This window comes from Lissotriton vulgaris, unplaced genomic scaffold, assembly GCF_964263255.1.
Source record: "Lissotriton vulgaris unplaced genomic scaffold, aLisVul1.2 SCAFFOLD_391, whole genome shotgun sequence".
NCBI lineage: Eukaryota > Metazoa > Chordata > Amphibia > Caudata > Salamandridae > Lissotriton > Lissotriton vulgaris.
The window spans coordinates 949,744-972,587 of record NW_028247903.1 but is presented as its reverse complement, the minus strand read 5'-3'; the positions used below and the strand labels follow the sequence as shown (position 1 = coordinate 972,587).

The 22,844-nt window shown below is 44.1% G+C and overlaps 1 protein-coding gene across 2 annotated transcripts in view; it reads left to right on the top strand.

Moving 5' to 3' along the window:
- LOC147664984 (calumenin-like) overlaps nucleotides 1-22,844 on the top strand; it is a 73,050-nt gene that overhangs the window by 23,695 nt on the left and 26,511 nt on the right. The window contains exons 3-4 of one of the 2 annotated variants that reach the window (XM_086949845.1): nucleotides 24-217; nucleotides 1,568-1,734. In XM_086949845.1, the coding sequence (XP_086805971.1) occupies nucleotides 24-217; nucleotides 1,568-1,734 (361 nt within the window). The remainder of the gene's footprint in view (nucleotides 1-23; nucleotides 218-1,567; nucleotides 1,735-22,844) is intronic. The other variant, XM_086949846.1, reaches the window with a different exon arrangement.

The following is a 22,844-nucleotide window of genomic DNA, read 5'->3' as shown; positions in this document are numbered from 1 at the left end:
ACCTGCCTGTTTTGTCTTCGTAGAATGATTGTAGATAAGATAGATGCTGATAAAGATGGGTTGGTGACCGAGGGGGAGCTGACTGCTTGGATTAAGAAGACTCAGCGGAAGTACGTGTATGACAATGTGGAGCGACAGTGGCAGGAATTTGACATGGACCAGGACGGGTTCATCTCTTGGGATGAGTACCGCAACGTGACCTATGGCACCTACCTTGGTAAGGGGATGGTGCTGCATTTATATGTTTAAAAGCCATAATACTATATGAGACATCTGCTAGTAATGAGAGCAAACCATAGGCTTGAACCCCCAGGTTTCAACAAAATTACTGCTTTTCTGGGGGTGTTTATGTTAAATTTTGTATCACTTTGCCATTCCTTTTTAGACTGGGGACTTTAAAGTTCTGCAGATTTTAAAAATGAAAGAGTAACTGTTTCAAATAGTTTTGCAGTTTAATTTAGGAAAGCTTATTGTGGCACAATCACTTTAGGGAAAGCATATGGACACATTGCTCCTTTGCTATTAAATTATTTGGTATCCAATCACGCGGTGTTCCTGCTCAAACAAACCTGGTTCTTAGAGTACACATTAGAACGGTGACCCACTCACCATCATTTGAGTCTGTGATCTAAAGGTGAGACCGAAGATCCAGTTATATGTACCTGACACTTGCAACCATCCTAAAATAATTAAGTTTTAGTAACAGGAACAGTGACTGCATGTTCTGTTCCAGCCTGCTATGACCCCTAGCTGCAGTAACTGTTCTTACAACAATGAAGATGTGAAAACCCTACTTGATTTGCTTGAAATTAATGGTTTCAGAAGTAAGGCATGCAAACAGAGAGGTGGAAGGGGACGAAACTCCCTGTGTAAGGAGAAAATCCCTGTGAAGCTTCCAGCGAATCAGTTAAGCTAGCACAGTTGGTGATAGGAAACTCCAGCAGAATTTACTGTATAAGGGACCTCTCTGCAGAACCTACATTAACACTGTACATGCAGGCATGGAGTGAACATAATTTGTATGCATAGTTTACTGCATTGAATTCTGGGAATGGAAGCTTTGTGTGGACCCTTCTGTAGCAAGTCATAGAGACACTGGATTAGAGTGAGACACCTGACCTTCAGAGCTTACAGTCCTTAAAAGCATAATGGTGATCTGTGGGGCGGTTTGAAGGAACTCTGTGAAGAATTTAAACTGATGAATGCTTACAGTAACATGCTGCATAGGCTTCTGAGGAAGCCTCCTGTTGTGCTTACCATAATACAAGCCACGGGCAGGGAGAAAAAAAGGCATGCAGACATAGGGCAGCTCACTGTTGAGCTGATAGTACCACAGTTCTAAAGTCTGTGAGGACATTTTCAAAACTGAGCTTAGAATCTCAGGATTTTTACAATATAGGGAGAGCGACATCGCCTGTAGAGAATTGGGTCATATACACAGGAGGCAATGGCTACATCTGCAGCACATGCCAGGTCGTAAGTTCACGGGGTAGACTACGCCGTCCTCAAACTTAAGTGCTTAATATTATTATGTTAGTAATACAAGACTCTTCCACTGTCTGCTCAGATGATCCTGACCCTGATGACGGTTTTAACTACAAGCAGATGATGGTGCGGGATGAACGAAGGTTTAAAATGGCTGACCGGGATGGCGATCGGATTGCCTCAAAGGAAGAATTTACAGCCTTCTTGCATCCGGAGGAGTATGACTACATGAAGGACATTGTTGTACTGGTGGGTCACCTAATGCTCATCTCTGTGTTCTATTCAGCTTGTGGTAGAACTCTGAAACTTTAGTGATATTCCATCCAAGCATGTGGTGCTTAATAATTTCTCTGTGGATAAATATGTTCACAAACTGCAGTTACAACTGTTACATGGTGCCTTTGTCAATATGGCACTTATTTCATCATTACATTTAAGAGCAATGAATTCTGCAAACATTATACTCTGCCCACCAGTGACCTGGGGGTACATACTATATGCCTTTTCAACCATAGACCTTTATTCTGCTTATGCCATCAAGAATGTCAGTTTTGCATTGTTTCTTTTATTATTATTGAAATGAGCAAACTGCCAAATTGTAATACATATTCGTCACTTTTAACTACATTAGGGCTTGAAAATGGGATGCGTGAGGTGTTATGTTATGCAGATTTGTGGAGCGCACTATCATCCGGGAGGCTATCCTGGTGCTGAGCAGGTGTGAGTCTAGGTTTACTCGAAAACCCAGTTCTTCAGCTTCTTGCGGAATTCGGCAAGTGAGGAGGGGGCTTATGTGTGGTGACCGGTTGTTCCATGCTTTAGGAGCCATGTTGGAGAAGACTCGACCGCTAGATCTGGTTTTCTGTTAGTGCGGAATTTTTGCAAGTAGGAGTTCAGACAAGTGGAGTTGTCTAAAAGGGTTTGTGAAAGCACATTCGATTATTGCAGTATTCTAGGGCAGTGTTATGTGGTGGCTTGAAAGTGTGGGTGAGGAGGTTAAATTGTGCTCATTTGTGAATAGGGAGCCAGTGGAGCTCCTTCAGGTGTAGTGTGATGTGTGATGCAAGTGCAGCTTTGGAGGTTGAGTGTGATTCTGGCCACCGATTTCTGAATGTTCTGCAGCCTTCTGGTATGTTTTTTTTGTTCATTCTGGCATAAAGGGTATTCTCATGGTTAAACTTGCTTGTGAGCAGGCCTTGTGTGATTGTTTTCTGGGTGCTAATTGGGAGCCATTTGAAAATCTTCCTCAGTATCTTCAGGCTCTGGAAGCATTGGGCGGTGACTGCATTGATGTGTGCAGTCATGTCGAGTTTGCTGCCTGATGATCGTGAGGTTTTTGGTGTGAGTGTCAGTCCTGGATCTGTTGACTACCAGGCGGAGTCCCATAGTGATGTGCTCTTCCCAAAGATCACAATTTCAGCCTTGTTGGTGTTCAGCTTTAGACAGTTGGTCATCATCCAGTAGGCGATTTCAGTCATAGGTGCATTGAACTTGATTGGGTATTAGTCGTCTTTTCCTTGAAGGAGAGAATGAGTGAGTGACGTGTCACTGCCTTAGGAGAGTATGTTGACATTGTGAGAGCGGATAATGCTGGCTAAAGGGGTCTTGTACGCTTGGAGAGCGTTGGGCTCGAGAGGACCCTTGTACAACTCCGCATATGAGATTGCAGGTGTCTTGGTGTACTGTGCCAAGCTCACTGGGTCCTTCCACTCAGGAAGCAGTAGATCCATCGAAGTGCGTGTCCTTGGATTCAAATGTTTTGTAGGCTTTGGATGCGTTTGGGTTGAAAGATAGTCAAACTCTGCAAAGAGCAGACCCCCAGGATATAGCGGCATGAATTAGTAAATTTAGAGGCACAAAAAGTGAAATTTTGCGGCATTTTAGCGGCAAATAATGCTTGTTTCTTTTTAAAAGCAAAACAAAATTTGATCCCAGTGCGCCCCCATTTTTTCTTTTAAAAAGGAAACATTTTTCCCCCCCTCTCTCTCTCTCTCTCTCTCTCCCTCCCTTCGTTCTGTCTCTAGCTCACTCTTCCTCACCTGCTGAAAACTGAGTTCAAGAAACTGCGCCTGCCCTCTTTTTTAACTTCATTGGTTCCCCTGTGAAATGGGTCCAAAAAGACAAAAGAAAACACATTGCTTTAAAATGTTGTCTTTTTTGGACAATTTCCTCTATAAAGTGCAGCCTCGGTACAGTAAAAAAAAATGGACAGGGTGTTATCTTGCTAAATCAACAGGTAAGCCCTGTAAGCCCCTTCTAACTCTTGATCCTCTGAAGCTTTATTCGCACCAGTAGTATACAGTTTTTATCTTTTTTGGGCGGGGGCCATGGGCTGGTACAGGGGTGGGCCATGCTTCTCTCCAGGTGCGCAACACCCATTGGACTCACCCCCCATCATTTCTAGGCAAAACCCTCATTTCTAGGCAAAGGCGATGCCTATCAATCCGTGGTATGATCGTGCCCACCATGCTTCACTACTGATGCGAGGAAGGCCTTGCAAGCTACAGTGAGAGGTTAGATATCTGAATGAATATTATCCTGAATGGTTGTTGCTAGACAAATAGAATGCCAGAGCGGAGGCTCAAGCAATACTGTGCCAGTCGCGTGGAGGGACAAGCGCGACGCAAGGAGTGCACTGCTCTTACCTGCACCAGGGTCTTCCATTGTTGGTCGGTACTCACCTCACCTTGTGATTGTTCCCTTCTTTCATTCTCTTTAGAAAAGGTTCAGTATTCAGATACTGGAAGGGGGGTGGCAGCGAGGGTTGGAGGGAGGTGGGGGATGGGTGCAGAAAGAACAGCAAGGCCTAATTAACATTCAAATGGTCTGTGAAACGTTCGGGTGTGGCTGTGTGTGTGCCCGGGATCTGTCTCATCCGGGGCTGGCACACACAACTAATTCCCCCCCCCCCCCCCCCCCCCCCCTCCCCCTGTCGTGTGTTCAGCATCGGCAGACACCAGCAAGTTACAGGCTCCATGAGCAGATGAGCAGACAACCACCCCGGGTTCCTGGAGCCAAGACCTCGCTAAGGACGTGATTTGTATTTCTACCCTGAGACTCCTAACATAGCCCAGATTTCGCGGCCACTTTTGTAAAAAGCGCGGCCTTTTTACAAAAGTGCCGATTTCGTGATTTTTTTTGCAAATCCCGGAAGGCCTGGAGGGTCTGGTTGTTGGTCGTTGAAGTATTCTATGAGGTTTAGTAATCAGTGGAAGAATGGACACTTGATACTACTTAACCATTGGTTAAAATGGGACACTCTCATAAACGCGGTGTTAATGGTGCGGTGTATATCTTTCTTCCGCCCCTCACACGCGTTATGGCATTTATCATCGAGTGTTCCAACAACGTGCTATATGCCAAGCCTCAACCCGAGGCAACCTCTGGCGCAAGTAGCAGTGTCCAGAGATAAGGGAAGGGGAGGGGAGGGCACCCAGAAAAAAAGGGATAAAAAACATATACTACACCAATGAAGGTTTTAATAAAGAGGTGAAGTATTGTTATTAAAAATGATTGCGGTATAATTGGAGGTCGAGTTATTGGATCTCTTTATACCTTTTTAACTACAACGTCAACATGTTTCTGCTCCATGTCGCCCAGCCGGGTCTACGGAGCATTCGTCAGGACAATACGTAACACAAAAACAGATAATGAAAAAATTGATAATGAAAAAATTACTTGCACCATTTGTGTAGTAATGATATATGATGAATATTTTCGCCTTGTCGGAAATTATCTGAAAAATGGCAAGAGAGGAAATAATTCTATGTTAGGAATTAAATCTTGTGGGTGCATATATAGCATTAATGTAATCTCTCAACGTTTGTGGGGGATTGCTCTATGTAAGTAAGAATAAAAAAGAACTGGGATAGTGCTCTGAGGAAAAAACGTGGTACTTATGGCTTCATTCGGAGGGTTTATAGTAAGTTGCTGCCAGTGGTCTGACGTCTATTAATGGACTGACGTGGTTGTTAAGCTTAATAATGAGTTTGTGACTATGTCAGTCAATACGTACAGGACAGTGTGGCTAATGCAGCGTTTAACTTTGTAGTGACTCGAGAGGGATGATTAGTCTTAAAAAGTGACATAAACACACAATTATATGGCGGTAGTCTTACCTATTTTGCTAGCTGAATTCAGCTTCAGTCAGGCGGCAACGGGACTCTCTGGTCCCAGACTGAAACGAAAAGTAGTAAAAGGGGCCTTCAGGCAGAGCTCTTACCCGGTAAAGTTGAACGCTTACCCGAAGCCGGCCGCCATTCTTACCAGCGCATGGGGAATTCCCAGGACTTGTGCTGTCTCTGCCCCCGGATGCTAGGTGCCGGTTTCCTGTTACTATTGTAGTCTGAAAAAGTAATGGAGCTAGAAAACAGACTATACTTCTGCTGACGTTATCGGCATTCTCAGGTATTGATATCTAAAAATAGCGTAAGGTCGAATTTTCAACCACAGGGCATTACATTATTGAATAATTAGGATTTTTCGCAATTTAATGAATTTTTAGAATTTAGCGGAAGATACAAATTGTTGTTGCTAGTTCCAAAGGATCTCCTACCAGAAATGAAAAGGTTAGACTTATCATTTGTCATGGGATACTTCTGTGTGAGGGGAGTCCTATTAAAAATCACAGATCAATGGATTATAAGGCATAGGTATTCCTTATTTCATGAGAACTGGTGCCAGGGGATATTGTCATTGAGCCCAAATAGGTGGGTTTTCAAACGGTCTACCCACCGTTGCTCTTTTTCGAATAAGATTCGTGTGGCATTCCAGGGTCTGTCTGTTAGTTTCTCAAGGACTGTCCATCTCATTTCTTCACAATCATGTTCTAGTTCAACAAAGTGGGAACAGAGCTTTGTGTTCTTTTTTAGTCGGATGTTACTTTTGTGTTCCCCTATACGGATCTTGACTTTTCTACAGGTCATTCCGATATATTTCTTCTCACATGGGCACTTGATCATATAGATCACATGGGTCGAATTACAATTCGTGTGTTGTTTTTGTGTCCAGATGAGGGAGTCCGTAAGTTGTAGTGATTGTGTGATAGTTGTTAATTTACATACTTGACAAGAGCCACAGGGATAGTGGCCCGTGACAGGTGTCATTTCTAGGCTTCTCAAATCAGTGGGCTTGGTCTTAGGTACAGTGGGGCGGGAATGAACAAGTATGTCTTTTAAGTTTTTAGTCCGCTTATTGGCAAAGCGAGGCTTCGGCCAGGTATGTTTTCCAGTACTTAGAATGGGCCAGTTCTTATTGATGAGTTTTTGTACATCATATGTCGCGGGACAAAAGGTTGTCACGCACGTAACGAGTTCTTGATTGGGTTCTTTATTATTGATTTGTAAGAGGCAATCCCTTGGCTGGTTTTTAGCTCTTTTGCAGCATTTTGTGATTGTTGCAGGAGTGTAGTCTCTTGATTTTAATTTTTTGCACAGTTCCTTTGATTGTATTTCATAGTCAGTTTTTTTGCTACAATTTCGTTTGTCTTAAAAACTGGCTATATGGTAAATTGTCCCTGAGGGCTTTTGGGTGATAGCTTTTATAAGATAAAAGACTGTTCTTTGCTGTGGGTTTTGTGTATGTTTTTGTTTCCAGCTTCCCGTTTTCTACAAAGATCGTAAGGTCTAGGAAATCCAACTGGGTTTTGCTCACGGTGTAGGTGAAGTTCAACCACTTGTCCCTCTCATTTAGCCAATTCATGAAAAGTTTTAGGTCTTGGTTAGTGTGCCAAATCAATAGAATGTCATCTATATAACGTTTCCAGTATAAGATACTGGAAACGTACGGGTTAGTCTCATTAAGGACAAAGTTGTTCTCAAATTGGCTCACATAAAGACCCGCCACCGAAGGGGCAAAGGAACTGCCCATAGATGTTCCATGGGATTGGAGATAAAGGTCGCCATTATATTAAAAAAAAATGTCAGTAAGTGCTAGGCGACAGCACTCCAAGACAAAGTGTCTGGGTGTTTTGTAGGTCCACTCTTCCATGAACAGTTGGTCTTCTAACATTTGGAGAGTTTCTTTCTGTGGGAGGCTGGTGTACAGTTGTTCTACATCCAGTCCTACTAGTACCATAGTGTCAGGGTCGAATGTTTTATCTGATATTTGGATGAGTAGATCCCGGGTGTCTTTGAGGTAGGTGGGTGTTTTTTGCACCATTGGTTTCAGGTACTCATCAGCGAATTTGGATAATGGTTCCAATAGAGAGCCGATCCCCGAAACTATGGGGCGTCCAGGAGGGGGGACTCTGTTTTTATGAGTCTTGGGAAGAGAGTAGAAGAACGGTGTTTTTGGTTCTTTGGTTATTAAGTATTCAGCTTCTTTCTTGGAGATCCAAGAGTTGGTTTCAGCCTCATAAACCATTATTGCAATGGTATTTTGGAGTCTGGGGGTGGGGTCCGTTAATATCCTTTTATAGAATTTCGTATCAGCCAAAAGTTTGAGACATTGTTCGTCATATCCTTGTTTTCTTAGGATAACGATTCCTCCCCCTTTGTCCGCGGGTTTTATGATAATTTCTGCATTTTTCTGCAGTTCTTCCTAGACCACTGGCAGCAACTTACTATAAACCCTCCGAATGAAGCCATAAGTACCACGTTTTTTCCTCAGAGCACTATCCCAGTTCTTTTTTATTCTTACTTACATAGAGCAATCCCCCACAAACGTTGAGAGATTACATTAATGCTATATATGCACCCACAAGATTTAATTCCTAACATAGAATTATTTCCTCTCTTGCCATTTTTCAGATAATTTCCGACAAGGCGAAAATATTCATCATATATCATTACTACACAAATGGTGCAAGTAATTTTTTCATTATCAATTTTTTCATTATCTGTTTTTGTGTTACGTATTGTCCTGACGAATGCTCCGTAGACCCGGCTGGGCGACATGGAGCAGAAACATGTTGACGTTGTAGTTAAAAAGGTATAAAGTGATCCAATAACTCGACCTCCAATTATACCGCAATCATTTTTAATAACAATACTTCACCTCTTTATTAAAACCTTCATTCGTGTAGTATATGTTTTTTATCCCTTTTTTTCTGGGTGCCCTCCCCTCCCCTTCCCTTATCTCTGGACACTGCTACTTGCGCCAGAGGTTGCCTCGGGTTGAGGCTTGGCATATAGCACGTTGTTGGAACACTCGATGATAAATGCCATAACGCGTGTGAGGGGCGGAAGAAAGATATACACCGCACTATTAACACCGCGTTTATGAGAGTGTCCCATTTTAACCAATGGTTAAGTAGTATCAAGTGTCCATTCTTCCACTGATTACTAAACTACTGCTACTGGGGTGATGAATGGACCGTCTACCCTACTCTCCAATTTTTGATCAATTGCCTCTGAAGCAGCGCACAGCTGCGGGAGTCCTTGACCAACAGTGTGACACCTAATATAGTGTATATCCACTGTTTGAAACTGGTTGAACAAAAAACAAAATGGAGGATAACGTGAGATTGAGCTTCACCGGAGAAGACATTAACGAAATATTGGCATGCCAATCTTTACTGCAAAACACAGACCTTACGCAAGCCTTGGCTCAAACAGATGACTGGGAAAGTCTCAGTGAGAAGAAGAGAGAACAAATCCGCACTGCCATCCATGGCATAATAATGACAGAATATTTGAGGTCCAAATCAGCCCCAAGAGGACTATGGGTCAATAATGCCCCTAGAATTTTTTTGCACGACTTGGCATTTCGTCGTGATTGGTCATCCATCTCATGGAAATGCACTCTGGACTACTTGGTCTTAATAGTTAAGACAGCGAAGAGACTGTCTGAAGCTCTTTTGATTCCGATACAAGCATGCGAAGAAAAACTAAAGAAAGGAATTAACCCGGCAATATACCAAAAGAGGTTGGAGGAAATTACGAAAGAAATGAATGACACCCATGAATACCTCATGCAAAATAAACTCCAAAAACTCGCAAAAGACCTAAAGAAGTTTAGCCAGGAACGCATGCACCCGTATACAAAAGAAGAGTATACAGGCCCAAATGCAGGATCGGATAACGAATCTTCAGACAGAAATACCTCAGAAGGATCAGAATCAGGGTCCGAAGATTCTATACCCAGAAGAGGCCGCTACAACTACCGGAATCAACGACCCAGGAGAAGCAATAGATGGCAGAGACCATACTTCCATGGGAACCAAATGCCATTCTTTCAACCCTTCATTCCCCCATATGCAGGCTGGATGAATCCCTATAACCACAGCATGCAACCACTGCCTCCTCAAATGGGAAACCAACATACTGCCGGTAATGAGAATATTCATCCTCAACAGCCTTTTTTAGGGAGAGGCCAGAATCAATCCCGCGGAAGAAAAAAGAACATCAACTGGCAAGACCAGCAACGCAACATACAAACGAGAAGCATGGCAACGGCCAAACCGAGCACGAGCAAGAACAACTGATCGTTAACTTGACCAATATAGTCCTAACAGATGACCAAACTAAAGTCTTGAACAAAGGCCTGGGATTTGTCCCTACCCCCCCACTAGACACTTTTAAACTCAAGTGCGAACTTTCGGAGTTTTGCAGAACCTTAAAACTGAAATCGTTCTTTGTGGGTACAGAATATCGTAATGAGGGAGATACGTCCTTACGTAATAAATCCAAATTCAATCCACCGCACAGTGCCATCCCTGTAGAAATACAAACCTTTGAACAAGCATTAATGAAAGGAATAGACGATTTGGACAAAACCAAAAAACACACCTTTCAAAATCTGACTAAAAAGGAACGTCTAGCCTTGGAAGAACTGCAGAAAAATGCAGAAATTATCATAAAACCCGCGGACAAAGGGGGAGGAATCGTTATCCTAAGCAAACAAGGATATGACGAACAATGTCTCAAACTTTTGGCTGATACGAAATTCTATAAAAGGATATTAACGGACCCCACCCCCAGACTCCAAAATACCATTGCAATAATGGTTTATGAGGCTGAAACTAACTCTTGGATCTCCAAGAAAGAAGCTGAATACTTAATAACCAAAGAACCAAAAACACCGTTCTTCTACTCTCTTCCCAAGACTCATAAAAACAGAGTCCCCCCTCCTAGACGCCCCATAGTTTCGGGGATCGGCTCTCTATTGGAACCATTATCCAAATTCGCTGATGAGTACCTGAAACCAATGGTGCAAAAAACACCCACCTACCTCAAAGACACCCGGGATCTACTCATCCAAATATCAGATAAAACATTCGATCCTGACACTATGGTACTAGTAGGACTGGATGTAGAACAACTGTACACCAGCCTCCCACAGAAAGAAACTCTCCAAATGTTAGAAGACCAACTGTTCATGGAAGAGTGGACCTACAAAACACCCAGACACTTTGTCTTGGAGTGCTGTCGCCTAGCACTTACTGAAATTTTTTTTGAATATAATGGCGACCTTTATCTCCAATCCCATGGAACATCTATGGGCAGTTCCTTTGCCCCTTCGGTGGCGGGTCTTTATGTGAGACAATTTGAGAACAACTTTGTCCTTAATGAGACTAACCCGTACGTTTCCAGTATCTTATACTGGAAACGTTATATAGATGACATTCTATTGATTTGGCACACTAACCAAGACCTAAAACTTTTCATGAATTGGCTAAATGAGAGGGACAAGTGGTTGAACTTCACCTACACCGTGAGCAAAACCCAGTTGGATTTCCTAGACCTTACGATCTTTGTAGAAAACGGGAAGCTGGAAACAAAAACATACACAAAACCCACAGCAAAGAACAGTCTTTTATCTTATAAAAGCTATCACCCAAAAGCCCTCAGGGACAATTTACCATATAGCCAGTTTTTAAGACTCAAACGAAATTGTAGCAAAAAAACTGACTATGAAATACAATCAAAGGAACTGTGCAAAAAATTTAAAAAAAATTAAAATCAAGAGACTACACTCCTGCAACAATCACAAAATGCTGCAAAAGAGCTAAAAACCAGCCAAGGGATTGCCTCTTACAAATCAATAATAAAGAACCCAATCAAGAACTCGTTACGTGCGTGACAACCTTTTGTCCCGCGACATATGATGTACAAAAACTCATCAATAAGAACTGGCCCATTCTAAGTACTGGAAAACATACCTGGCCGAAGCCTCGCTTTGCCAATAAGCGGACTAAAAACTTAAAAGACATACTTGTTCATACCCGCCCCACTGTACCTAAGACCAAGCCCACTGATTTGAGAAGCCTAGAAATGACACCTGTCACGGGCCACTATCCCTGTGGCTCTTGTCAAGTATGTAAATTAACAACTATCACACAATCACTACAACTTACGGACTCCCTCATCTGGACACAAAAACAACACACGAATTGTAATTCGACCCATGTGATCTATATGATCAAGTGCCCATGTGAGAAGAAATATATCGGAATGACCTGTAGAAAAGTCAAGATCCGTATAGGGGAACACAAAAGTAACATCCGACTAAAAAAGAACAACACAAAGCTCTGTTCCCACTTTGTTGAACTAGAACATGATTGTGAAGAAATGAGATGGACAGTCCTTGAGAAACTAACAGACAGACCCTGGAATGCCACACGAATCTTATTCGAAAAAGAGCAACGGTGGGTAGACCGTTTGAAAACCCACCTATTTGGGCTCAATGACAATATCCCCTGGCACCAGTTCTCATGAAATAAGGAATACCTATGCCTTATAATCCATTGATCTGTGATTTTTAATAGGACTCCCCTCACACAGAAGTATCCCATGACAAATGATAAGTCTAACCTTTTCATTTCTGGTAGGAGATCCTTTGGAACTAGCAACAACAATTTGTATCTTCCGCTAAATTCTAAAAATTCATTAAATTGCGAAAAATCCTAATTATTCAATAATGTAATGCCCTGTGGTTGAAAATTCGACCTTACGCTATTTTTAGATATCAATACCTGAGAATGCCGATAACGTCAGCAGAAGTATAGTCTGTTTTCTAGCTCCATTACTTTTTCAGACTACAATAGTAACAGGAAACCGGCACCTAGCATCCGGGGGCAGAGACAGCACAAGTCCTGGGAATTCCCCATGCGCTGGTAAGAATGGCGGCCGGCTTCGGGTAAGCGTTCAACTTTACCGGGTAAGAGCTCTGCCTGAAGGCCCCTTTTACTACTTTTCGTTTCAGTCTGGGACCAGAGAGTCCCGTTGCCGCCTGACTGAAGCTGAATTCAGCTAGCAAAATAGGTAAGACTACCGCCATATAATTGTGTGTTTATGTCACTTTTTAAGACTAATCATCCCTCTCGAGTCACTACAAAGTTAAACGCTGCATTAGCCACACTGTCCTGTACGTATTGACTGACATGGTCACAAACTCATTATTAAGCTTAACATCCACGTCAGTCCATTAATAGACGTCAGACCACTGGCAGCAACTTACTATAAACCCTCCGAATGAAGCCATAAGTACCACGTTTTTTCCTCAGAGCACTATCCCAGTTCTTTTTTATTCTTACTTACATAGAGCAATCCCCCACAAACGTTGAGAGATTACATTAATGCTATATATGCACCCACAAGATTTAATTCCTAACATAGAATTATTTCCTCTCTTGCCATTTTTCAGATAATTTCCGACAAGGCGAAAATATTCATCATATATCATTACTACACAAATGGTGCAAGTAATTTTTTCATTATCAATTTTTTCATTATCTGTTTTTGTGTTACGTATTGTCCTGACGAATGCTCCGTAGACCCGGCTGGGCGACATGGAGCAGAAACATGTTGACGTTGTAGTTAAAAAGGTATAAAGAGATCCAATAACTCGACCTCCAATTATACCGCAATCATTTTTAATAACAATACTTCACCTCTTTATTAAAACCTTCATTGGTGTACTATGTTTTTTATCCCTTTTTTTCTGGGTGCCCTCCCCTCCCCTTCCCTTATCTCTGGACACTGCTACTTGCGCCAGAGGTTGCCTCGGGTTGAGGCTTGGCATATAGCACGTTGTTGGAACACTCGATGATAAATGCCATAACGCGTGTGAGGGGCGGAAGAAAGATATACACCGCACTATTAACACCGCGTTTATGAGAGTGTCCCATTTTAACCAATGGTTAAGTAGTATCAAGTGTCCATTCTTCCACTGATTACTAAACTACTGCTACTGGGGTGATGAATGGACCGTCTACCCTACTCCCCAATTTTTGATTAATTGTATTCTATGAGGTGTCTGTTTATGATTTTCTCTAAGCCCATGGCCTAGAGTGGTAGCAGAGAGATTAGTCTGTAGTTCACCAACGTTGAAGAGTCCGCAGAGGGTTTCTTCAGAAATGGGAGGACAGTTGTGTGTTTCCAAGCATCTGTGAAGGTTGCAGAAAAGGTGGAGGAGGAGGAGTTCGATGGGTCCCCTGAGTCGGTGGACTTCATGGTGTCAAGCGGTTTCTTTTGGAGGTGATGATGGACCATATGGTTATCATTGGTTCTTTTGATAAGAGTGAACTAACTGTGCTGTAGTTGTGAGTGAGCCAGTCCTGTTGATGAAAGGCTCTTTAAACCATGACCATGCTTATGCACTGCCCAACCAAAGCTGAAAAGGGTCCCCTGATCCTACAGTACTCCCTGTAGCTATCCATTCCTCCGTATAAAAGGTTCTGCACCATAGCACAGGCCCATTCAGTCCAAATTGTGAAAGAGGGCAGGCTCCAATGTTGGTTTGGTGCCTCTTAAAGTTGATATTGTGCTGCCTTTTTTTTAAAAGTCCTTTTGGAAGAATGATTTATGAACATAATTTCTACAGAGTATCAAGATGAGTTTGGGCAGCTACAGAGTAAAGGCAAGCACCCACAGTGCACATCTCAAGTGGCCACATTTAGCATTTGCCGTAATAGCTCTTAATTTATCCTCCACTACATCCAGGATTGTGTAGCTTGCGACACCCAAAAACAGTTAATGGATGATTGAAAACACTCCTTATTTTAGTATCCTAGTGCGGACACCAGTAATTTTAGATAGATTTTAAGATTGCTACAGAATAACTTTCTGATGGAAAGTTCCTGCACGTGATCGCCATCTTCAGATTCTTTTTTCCGCTGTTGTATAAGGAAGCACGACAGTGGGGCTCCAAATAATTTCTTAAAAGCATTGAAAAACACCAAAGTTTCCTTCAACAGAGAAACACAGAAGATCACCAGAAAGCACAGCTCTCAAAACTACGGAGAAGGGGAGCCTTCATGACCCAGACACAGGGGACCCCGCTTGTGGGCACTGCGTGGTCGGAGAATGCAGCGACATGGAGAGCACCCCCTTTGAATTGTGCCCCAACTCCCATCACAAGTTCGCACATATGATTAGTGCAACCTGTACCTCCTAAAGGACCACTGCTCTGAGAACTGCGAGGCTTGTGTGGAATTTGTCCCGAAGACATCGTAGACACCAGGAGAGGGCGCCCCACACCATAGCTGACTCCCAGAGGATCCAGGAGTCCTTCAAGGACCTAGGCCTCTCAGTTAGGATGAGGAGGGAAATATTGAAGTTGAGAGGACGGAGAGCCAGAGACCATAGAAAATGTCATCCACGTCTAAAGGGTCAAAGCAGCAAGGGGAGCAGCGAGAGACGCTGAGAAGGCCAAGTGGGAGAAGGTAACCAAGATACCAAAAGGCACAGGCTAGACCCTCAAAAGCCACTTCGGCGTTAACTTAACAACTGAAGGATGGCAAAAGCTTAAAGAGCTGCACAATTAACAAACAAAAGACACTGTTGGGAGCCAATCTTCTAGCCAAATCTCGATGCCAGCTGGCGCAAGAAAAGGGATGAAGAAGGAGGACACGGAACCAATGCCCAAAGAGTCAGCAACCTTGAAGACGAAAGCTTCTTTGATTGTTAAAACTGAACTATAGCTCAAGGTCGTGTGGAAGACACATCGGCTCGAAGCAGAGATGGCACCTCTCCTGCAGCGGAAGGAGGAGTTCAACGACTCCTTTGAGAGATGCTGCATCCCTTCGAAACCCTTGGAGTTGAAGGAGATTGGCGACGACCAACTAGACATTGTGGTACCCTTGACGCAGAAGCCACATGAAGGGGATATGGAGGAACTCTTAGACTACAAAGGAGGATGAATCCGCCACACTCGAGGGCCAGGGGCAGCTTGGTGATACGTGGCAGGATCTCAACGATGGATCCCCCGAAGATTGTGTTGACAACTACCCCTCGAGGCCCTCGCTTCCAGATGACATGTCCATGTAGAATGGACTAATCAATACGGTGGTAGACACATATGGGGTCTAACTCGAGGAAGAACGGGAGGACTCATGCTTTCTTCTTGAAATACTGATGCCATCCTAGAAGGCAAACCTGTATCTGCTTATGCTTCCCAGCATCTTGGACCTTAGTAAGGAGGTTCCGGAAGCCGGCTACACAAGAGCTGTTGCTCCTCAAGTGGAGAAGTACAAATAATCCACACCAGATCTCCTGTACATCAAGCAACTGGGCCACCACCAGAATAGGAGAACAAGACCGTGAATCTGGTTGGAAGGAAGATGGAAGAGGAAGCAACTACACCATGCGGAAACTAAAAATCCAAGCACACTTCTCAAGTGTTATGGCCACCAACAATGCGAGGACATGGAGGACCTCATACAACATCTCCTGGAGGAGTTTAAAAAGAGAGCAAAGGCAGTGGCCATCACCAGCTCATCCCTCAAGTCCTCATTGAGCACATGTGCACAGGTACCACTCTCAGAAATCATTCCTAGCTAAGAGTATCTGGGTTCAAGGCAGAGGTGCAGGCATTGGTGATCAGCTTGCCTCCCACGGGGGAAGCCCTCTTCGGAACAGCTGTGGACTAGGCGTTACCGCAAATAAAAAAGGACAACAATACCACCAAAGCAATCTAGGCATTGCAATTCAAGGGATCCTTCAGGAGAGGAGGAATGCCCACCAGGAGACTAGCAGGCAGGCCAAGTTTTTCACCAGCTTTATCAACATCGACAGCAAGGCTTCAGCCAACAAGTCACGCAGCCCTCAAAACAGCAGTGGCAACACCCAGCTAGACGGCCCTTTTGTGGGGAAGAAAGAGGGAGAACCCAACCCTTAAGGGGGCGTGGGGGAGCTGCGCATGCTAGGAAGTGACTGACAATGACCTCGCCACGGAACACCAGTTGGGGGATTTATAGGAGGATTCTTCCAGTAATAGAGGTCGATGACCTTGGCCAACTAAATGCTAAATATAATAAAGCATAGGACAAGAGCATTAAGAGATTAAGAACTGCAACGATTGCGGCAGGAAGTCAAAGAGTACTCAAATAAGACCTTTACTGGAACTTAAATATCTAAATAATTTCATAAAAACACAACACTTCAAGATGACAAAAGTACAGGAAGTAATTGAAAAGGGAGACTACATTGCCACCATAGACCTAAAGACCTTGGTGGACCAAGGACAACAATGAATCACAAAGAGGGACGATATCTCACCTTCATCTTAAGACAATGTACATTACCAGTTCAGAGTACTACCCTTCAGCATAAAATCAGCACCAAGGGTGTTCACAAAATGCTTAGCGCAGCAGCTGCACACCTGATGAGACAGGCTATTCACATCTACTCATACCCAAATAGGTGGTTGGTGAAATGAAGCTCAAAGCAAAAGTGCCAACAGGACATACAAACTGTCATCTCCACGCTACAGCAGCTGGGGTTTATGATAAAACACAGGAAACAATCTCCGTACCAGGAGCAGGAGAGGATTTTCCTGGAGGCAACACTGATTTCAAAGACCACACACGCATAACCAATACCCAAGAGGGTAGAGACAGTTGAGAAGCAATTTTGCTTCTACCAGAAGGGTCAGTCTGACCGAGAGGACTGCTTTGAAACTAACAGGCATGATGCCATTGTGCATCCCTCTAATTCCGCATGAAATATTTCACTATACTAATTTTCAACACTAATCCTATATGGGCTCCGGAGTAGCGTGCTACTCGCCAAAAAAGCACTTCAAAATCCCATCAGGGGTAACCAGCGCTATATAAATGCAAACCTTTTTTCCCTCTGCTATCCTTTTGAATCCAAATAATTGACTAACCTATCCACCACTTGAATTACTTTAATATTTCACTAGACTAATTCAACACTAATCCTTTATGGGTTCCGGAGCAGTGTGCTACTCACAGAAAAAGCGCTTCGACGCCTCGTCAGGGGTAGTAAGCGCTATATAAATGCAATTACAGTACAATACAATGCGGCCCATACAGGAATGGGTCTGCTACAAACGAGGGGCTGGTAAGATCTAGTGGTTGTCACTCCAAAGGTTCGGAAAGTAGTGGAACACAAGTAATTCAATTGTGGTGAGACCTTTCAAACTACCAGCTCCTACGGTGACCATAGCAATGGATGCATCCCCCAAGGGTTGAGAGGTGCACAAGAACAAACAAAAGGTCATAAGGCCCTGGAGCCCAGCAAATGCAGTGAAACGCATAATTAACTTTGAAAACATTCCATGCACACATGAAGGAGCTGAATGTGCTGATCCAGACGGACAACACAACAACGTTCTACCTCAACAAGCAGGGAGGAACAAAGCTGTTCTACTATCAGCGTCATCACAGGAGATTTGGAAGTGGGCACTCCACCAAAACACAACTCGGGTGGTGTAACACCTCCCAGGAGAGCAAAATGCAGAAGCGGACATACTAAGCAGACAACAAAACACCCCCCAACACTGGGTAATGTGTTCAGGCAATGGGGCACCCCAAACATAGACCTATTTGCAAGCCCAGAAAATGCAAAATGCCTTTGCGTCCAGATTTCCACACCACCAGTTCTAAGAGAATGCCCTGTTGATAAACTGGTCGAAGAGATTTGCATACTTCTTTCCACCCATTCCCCTGATCCCAGGAGTATTGTAAAAAGTCAAATAAACAAGGATGTCACTCATAATCATCGCCTCACAGTGGGCCAGACAGATGTGGTACTAGGACCTGCTATAGATGTCCAGGGGACACATTATATCCATAAGGGCATTGCTAGGCTTGCTAAAGATGCAGAATGTTGGAAATGCCATCCAGAACCCACCACACTCAATCTAGCAGCATGGCTTCTGAATACCTGGAATTCAGACACCTTCCACTCCCTCCCAGGGTAATGGAGATTTTAGAGAGGCAAGGAAACAGAGCACATGGACCAAGTGAACCATATATGTCCACTGGTGCAAGGACCACAAGAATCTAAAGGCAAGAACACGGCCCAGTGCTAACATACCTCACCCACCCACTGGACAACAGCCTGACCTACTCATCATTAAAGCAGACTTACGGATATCCCTCATCTACTACCTACAAGAGACAAAGACCATGAGTAAGGGGAACTAACTCTTGTTTCCTTTGCCAGGGCAAGCAAGAACACACAAGTAACGAAAGGTGTCATCTCACGGTGGTCAGTAGAGATAATCTGCAACTGCTACGCAAAGGCAGGAGGAACTTTACCTATACAACCTAGGGCGCACTCCATAAGAAAGTAGAGTGCAAACCTGGTGTACACGCCCATCAGCATCATCTCTATGACTGTGACATGATCATCCACACACAATTTCACAAAACACTACTGTGTGGGCATCTAGATAAACGAGGAAGCACAGCTGGGACAGAGTACAACAACACCTGTTTGCAAACTAGAGCTCATTTCAGCCCGTCCTCCCCAAGAAGACAAATAGCACTATGTAATCAATGCACAGCATGTGAATCCACAAAAGGATTCATGCATCAGGAGATGGCAACCACACACATTACCTTTTGGGTTGCACGTCTGACGTCACACAAGGGATGGACTTGCCAACAAATGGTGGTCAACAACACCCACAATAGAAAAGACAGAAAATATATCATTCCAAACCCAACCTCTTGATCGTGGAATAGATGCACATCATGTGAATCCAGAAAACATTTCGAGGTGCAAAACTCCTCGTAACCATTTTTTCTTACCTTCTGTTGTAAAAAACAACTTCCTCATGCAAGAGCTTCAGCCTGGACAGATCTCCTCGGAACCACTAGTTCCGTTTAATGAAGGCCTGACTGACATTCTCCTGTCTGAATCCTGTTCTTGTCCACCTTTCAGCAGCACGTTGCTACAGACCCACTCCGGGTGACCCTGCCTTTTTGACCAAGCATCCTACTCTTAAGAGCCTGGTAGTACAGACCTCCACCAGCAGTCTTAACTCCTAATTCTTTTCAACTAACCGAATCGTAATATAGAAGAATTGAGGCATTTGGGCAGATTAAGTTTTTTTTGCTAGCCTCGCTGTTAGATCAATTAGTGCTAGCTGTTTGCTGGAAGAGAACTCCTAGTAACATGGGACATGGTAAAAGATCTTGCCAGCAGTATCTGAAGAATTTCATGCAAACTGATCACAGACCATTCAAGATGGTCAGGATGAGGCAATAATATCAGGCCTCAGCACAACTAATTATTTAGATAGTGCAGTTGGCGACAGCGTGTTGCACCGGTGCCATGCATAGACTAGATCAGGGTTTTTTTGGGTGTGTTGCTCTTTGATATGCCTTTTGAAGCGTCTCCCCCTTTTGCAGAGAAGGCCAACTCTGCCCTCGAACGCTTCAAAGAGAGCAGATCCGCTGTGCGCTCCCTCAATGTTTCCACACTCACAAGGCAGTATCCCCAACAATTTTGCCTCATTCTAGTAATTGCTAGGGGCTTTCCTTGGAGTACGTGTCAAGGCCTACCATCCAGACATGAGGTATTTTCAGCAGGGACAGAGATCCTTAATGCTCCAGTAGCAGCCTCCACACTGCTTTAGTTTGCCCTTAGTGGCAAACAACCAATTTGTGGAAGGCAGTGTCAGCCATTTTCTCCATGGCTTGCAAGCCATACCATCCAACAGGTGGGCCCTGTAGTTAGTCCAATGAGGGTATGCTCTACCATTCCTTTCCTTCCCGGGAGAACATTCAGGCTGTTTTGTACAAAGGAGCAGTAGAGAAGGTCCTAGCCTCTGAGATCGAAACTGGCTGCTGCTCCTGCTATTTCTTGTGCTGGAAAAGACAGAGTCCTCAATCCTGTTTTAGGCCTTCAACCCCTCAGTGTCAACCTGTGGATCTACAAATTCAAGATGCTTGTGCTGGTTCATGTTCCATCTACGCTGGTTCCAAGAGACTGGATGGTTGCAGTGGACCTGTAGAATTCCAGTTACCATATTTCTTTCCTGCTGGCTAAAAGGTGCTACCTATGGTTCTGGGTGGGCCACAAGCTCTTTCAGCTTACCATGCTCTTTTGGGGCTCACCAGCACTCCGCCGGTGTGGACAAAGGTGTTTGAGGTGGTTGCAACATATCTTCGGAGGTTGCTGGTCCCAGCGTTTCCCCTACCTCAACGACTGGCTGTTGAAGGTGGGTTTTTAATAGTCTGTCGTAGACCACCTCTAGACGACTGCAAACCTCCTTACTGCTCTGGGATTCATGATCAATATGCTGAAGTCATTCCTCGCACCTTCGCAGAGGCTTGCTTTCATTGCAGTCATTCGGATATGGTGCATTCTTTAGCCTCCCCTAATAAGTCCAGGAATTTCGGGCCATGATCCTTATGTTTCAGCCTCGGTCACTTTAAAAATGGCTGTTAGGCTTCCTGGCCTGCTGGTTTCCTGCATCCTGCTCGCCGACCATGCCAGATGGCATACACTGACTCTAGTAGGATCTGAAGTCTCAATTGACTCGCCCCCAAGGGAGCCTGTCAGATTCCATCCAAATATCAGAGGAGGCTGCAAAAGATCTCCAGTGGTGGCTGCTAAACCTCCATCGGACCAGCAGCAGACCCCTCTCCGTACCCCACCCAGATCTGACGTTGGTGACAGATGTATCACTGCTGGGTTTGGGGTGGTCATCTAGGAGAGGTGGAGATCAAAGGACTCTGATCTGCAGCAGGAAACTGCTACCACATTAACTTGCTGGAGTTGCTAGCCATTTGGTTAGCATTCAGGTCCTCGTGGACAACACAACTGCCATGTGGTAGTGTAACAAACAGGGTGGTGTGGGATCCTGGGCTCTGTGCCAGGAGGCCATACTCCTCTGGACTTGGCTCAATTGTCAGGGCATTTCTCTAATTGTAGACACCTGGCGGGATCCTTAAAGGCCAGGTCAGATGTCAGTCTGTGATGCCTAGTGGATTACGAATATCAGCTACACCTGGAGGTGGTGCAGGGCATCTTCCAGCAATGGGGAGAACCATGTCTCATTCTGTTGCCCACCACAGAGAAAAGCCATTTTTTTTACTCGTTGGAGTTCCTAAGAAGGCTCTCTCTTGGATACACATTCCTGCTTGAGAAGAACAAGAGACTCCTATATTTCTTCCCTCTGTTACCTCTCCTGCCCTGATTTCTGAAGATCAAGAACAATCAGGCCCAAGTCATCCTGGTAGGTCAGTCTACAACTCCATGCCTCGAGATAGACCGACTCTAGTTGACTGCATTCAGTCTACCCTCAGAAGTAGTGGATGTCATCCTTGCGACTAGTTGTCCTCCTGCAGTCTGACGATTGGACATGTTTGTGGCATGGTGTGACACCTGTAACACTAGGCCGTTGCAGTCCAAACTTTTTTATATGTTACTGTTTGTTTTATCTTTGGCCCAGCAGGACTTGCAGTGGGCACTATTAAAGGTTACCTGCCCCCCCCCCCTTTTCGGGCTTATGATGTGCTTTCGGTAAGGTTTCTTCTGAAGCCTTGCGTGATTCCACAGTGATAGATTAATTTGGTCCTCACCTTTATAATACCTACCCAGTTTGAGCTGTTAAACAGATGTTGCCTATGCCGACTGACCCTTAAAAATGCTTTTTTCTCATTGTTATCACCTCGGCTTGTCGCGTGAATTAGCTTTAAGCTGACTTGTACAGCCACCCGATACCACCTTCTTTCAGGACAAACTGGTGCTGAGTACTAGGCCGGCGTTTATATCAAAGGTTATTACTCCATTTCATGTGGGCAAAGACCATCACACTCCCAATGTTTTTTGGCCATGCCTCACCCCTGACATTGGAGGGGAAACTCATTGTTTGGACCCCAAAAGACTGCTGAGCTTTTACATTGATCACACCAAGGGTAATTGGGTGGATGATCAGCTCTTTGTGGGGTTTTCTGAGGCAAAGAAAGACCCTGTGTTACGGTATGTAGTGCATTGTGAATCTTTTTGTTCAGTCCTCAAACACGGCTCAAGTTTTACTTTATTCAGGATGAGGTTAATGATCTACTCTTCCATGTTCAATTTAATTTAGGTTTACTCCAGTTCTTGCATAAACTATTTCATCATGTTAGATCTTTATCCAACTTGAAATCTTTTTGAAACCAAGCACTAAGATCATATTGTGTTTTTTTATGTAGTACTTTCAGTACCCCTTGC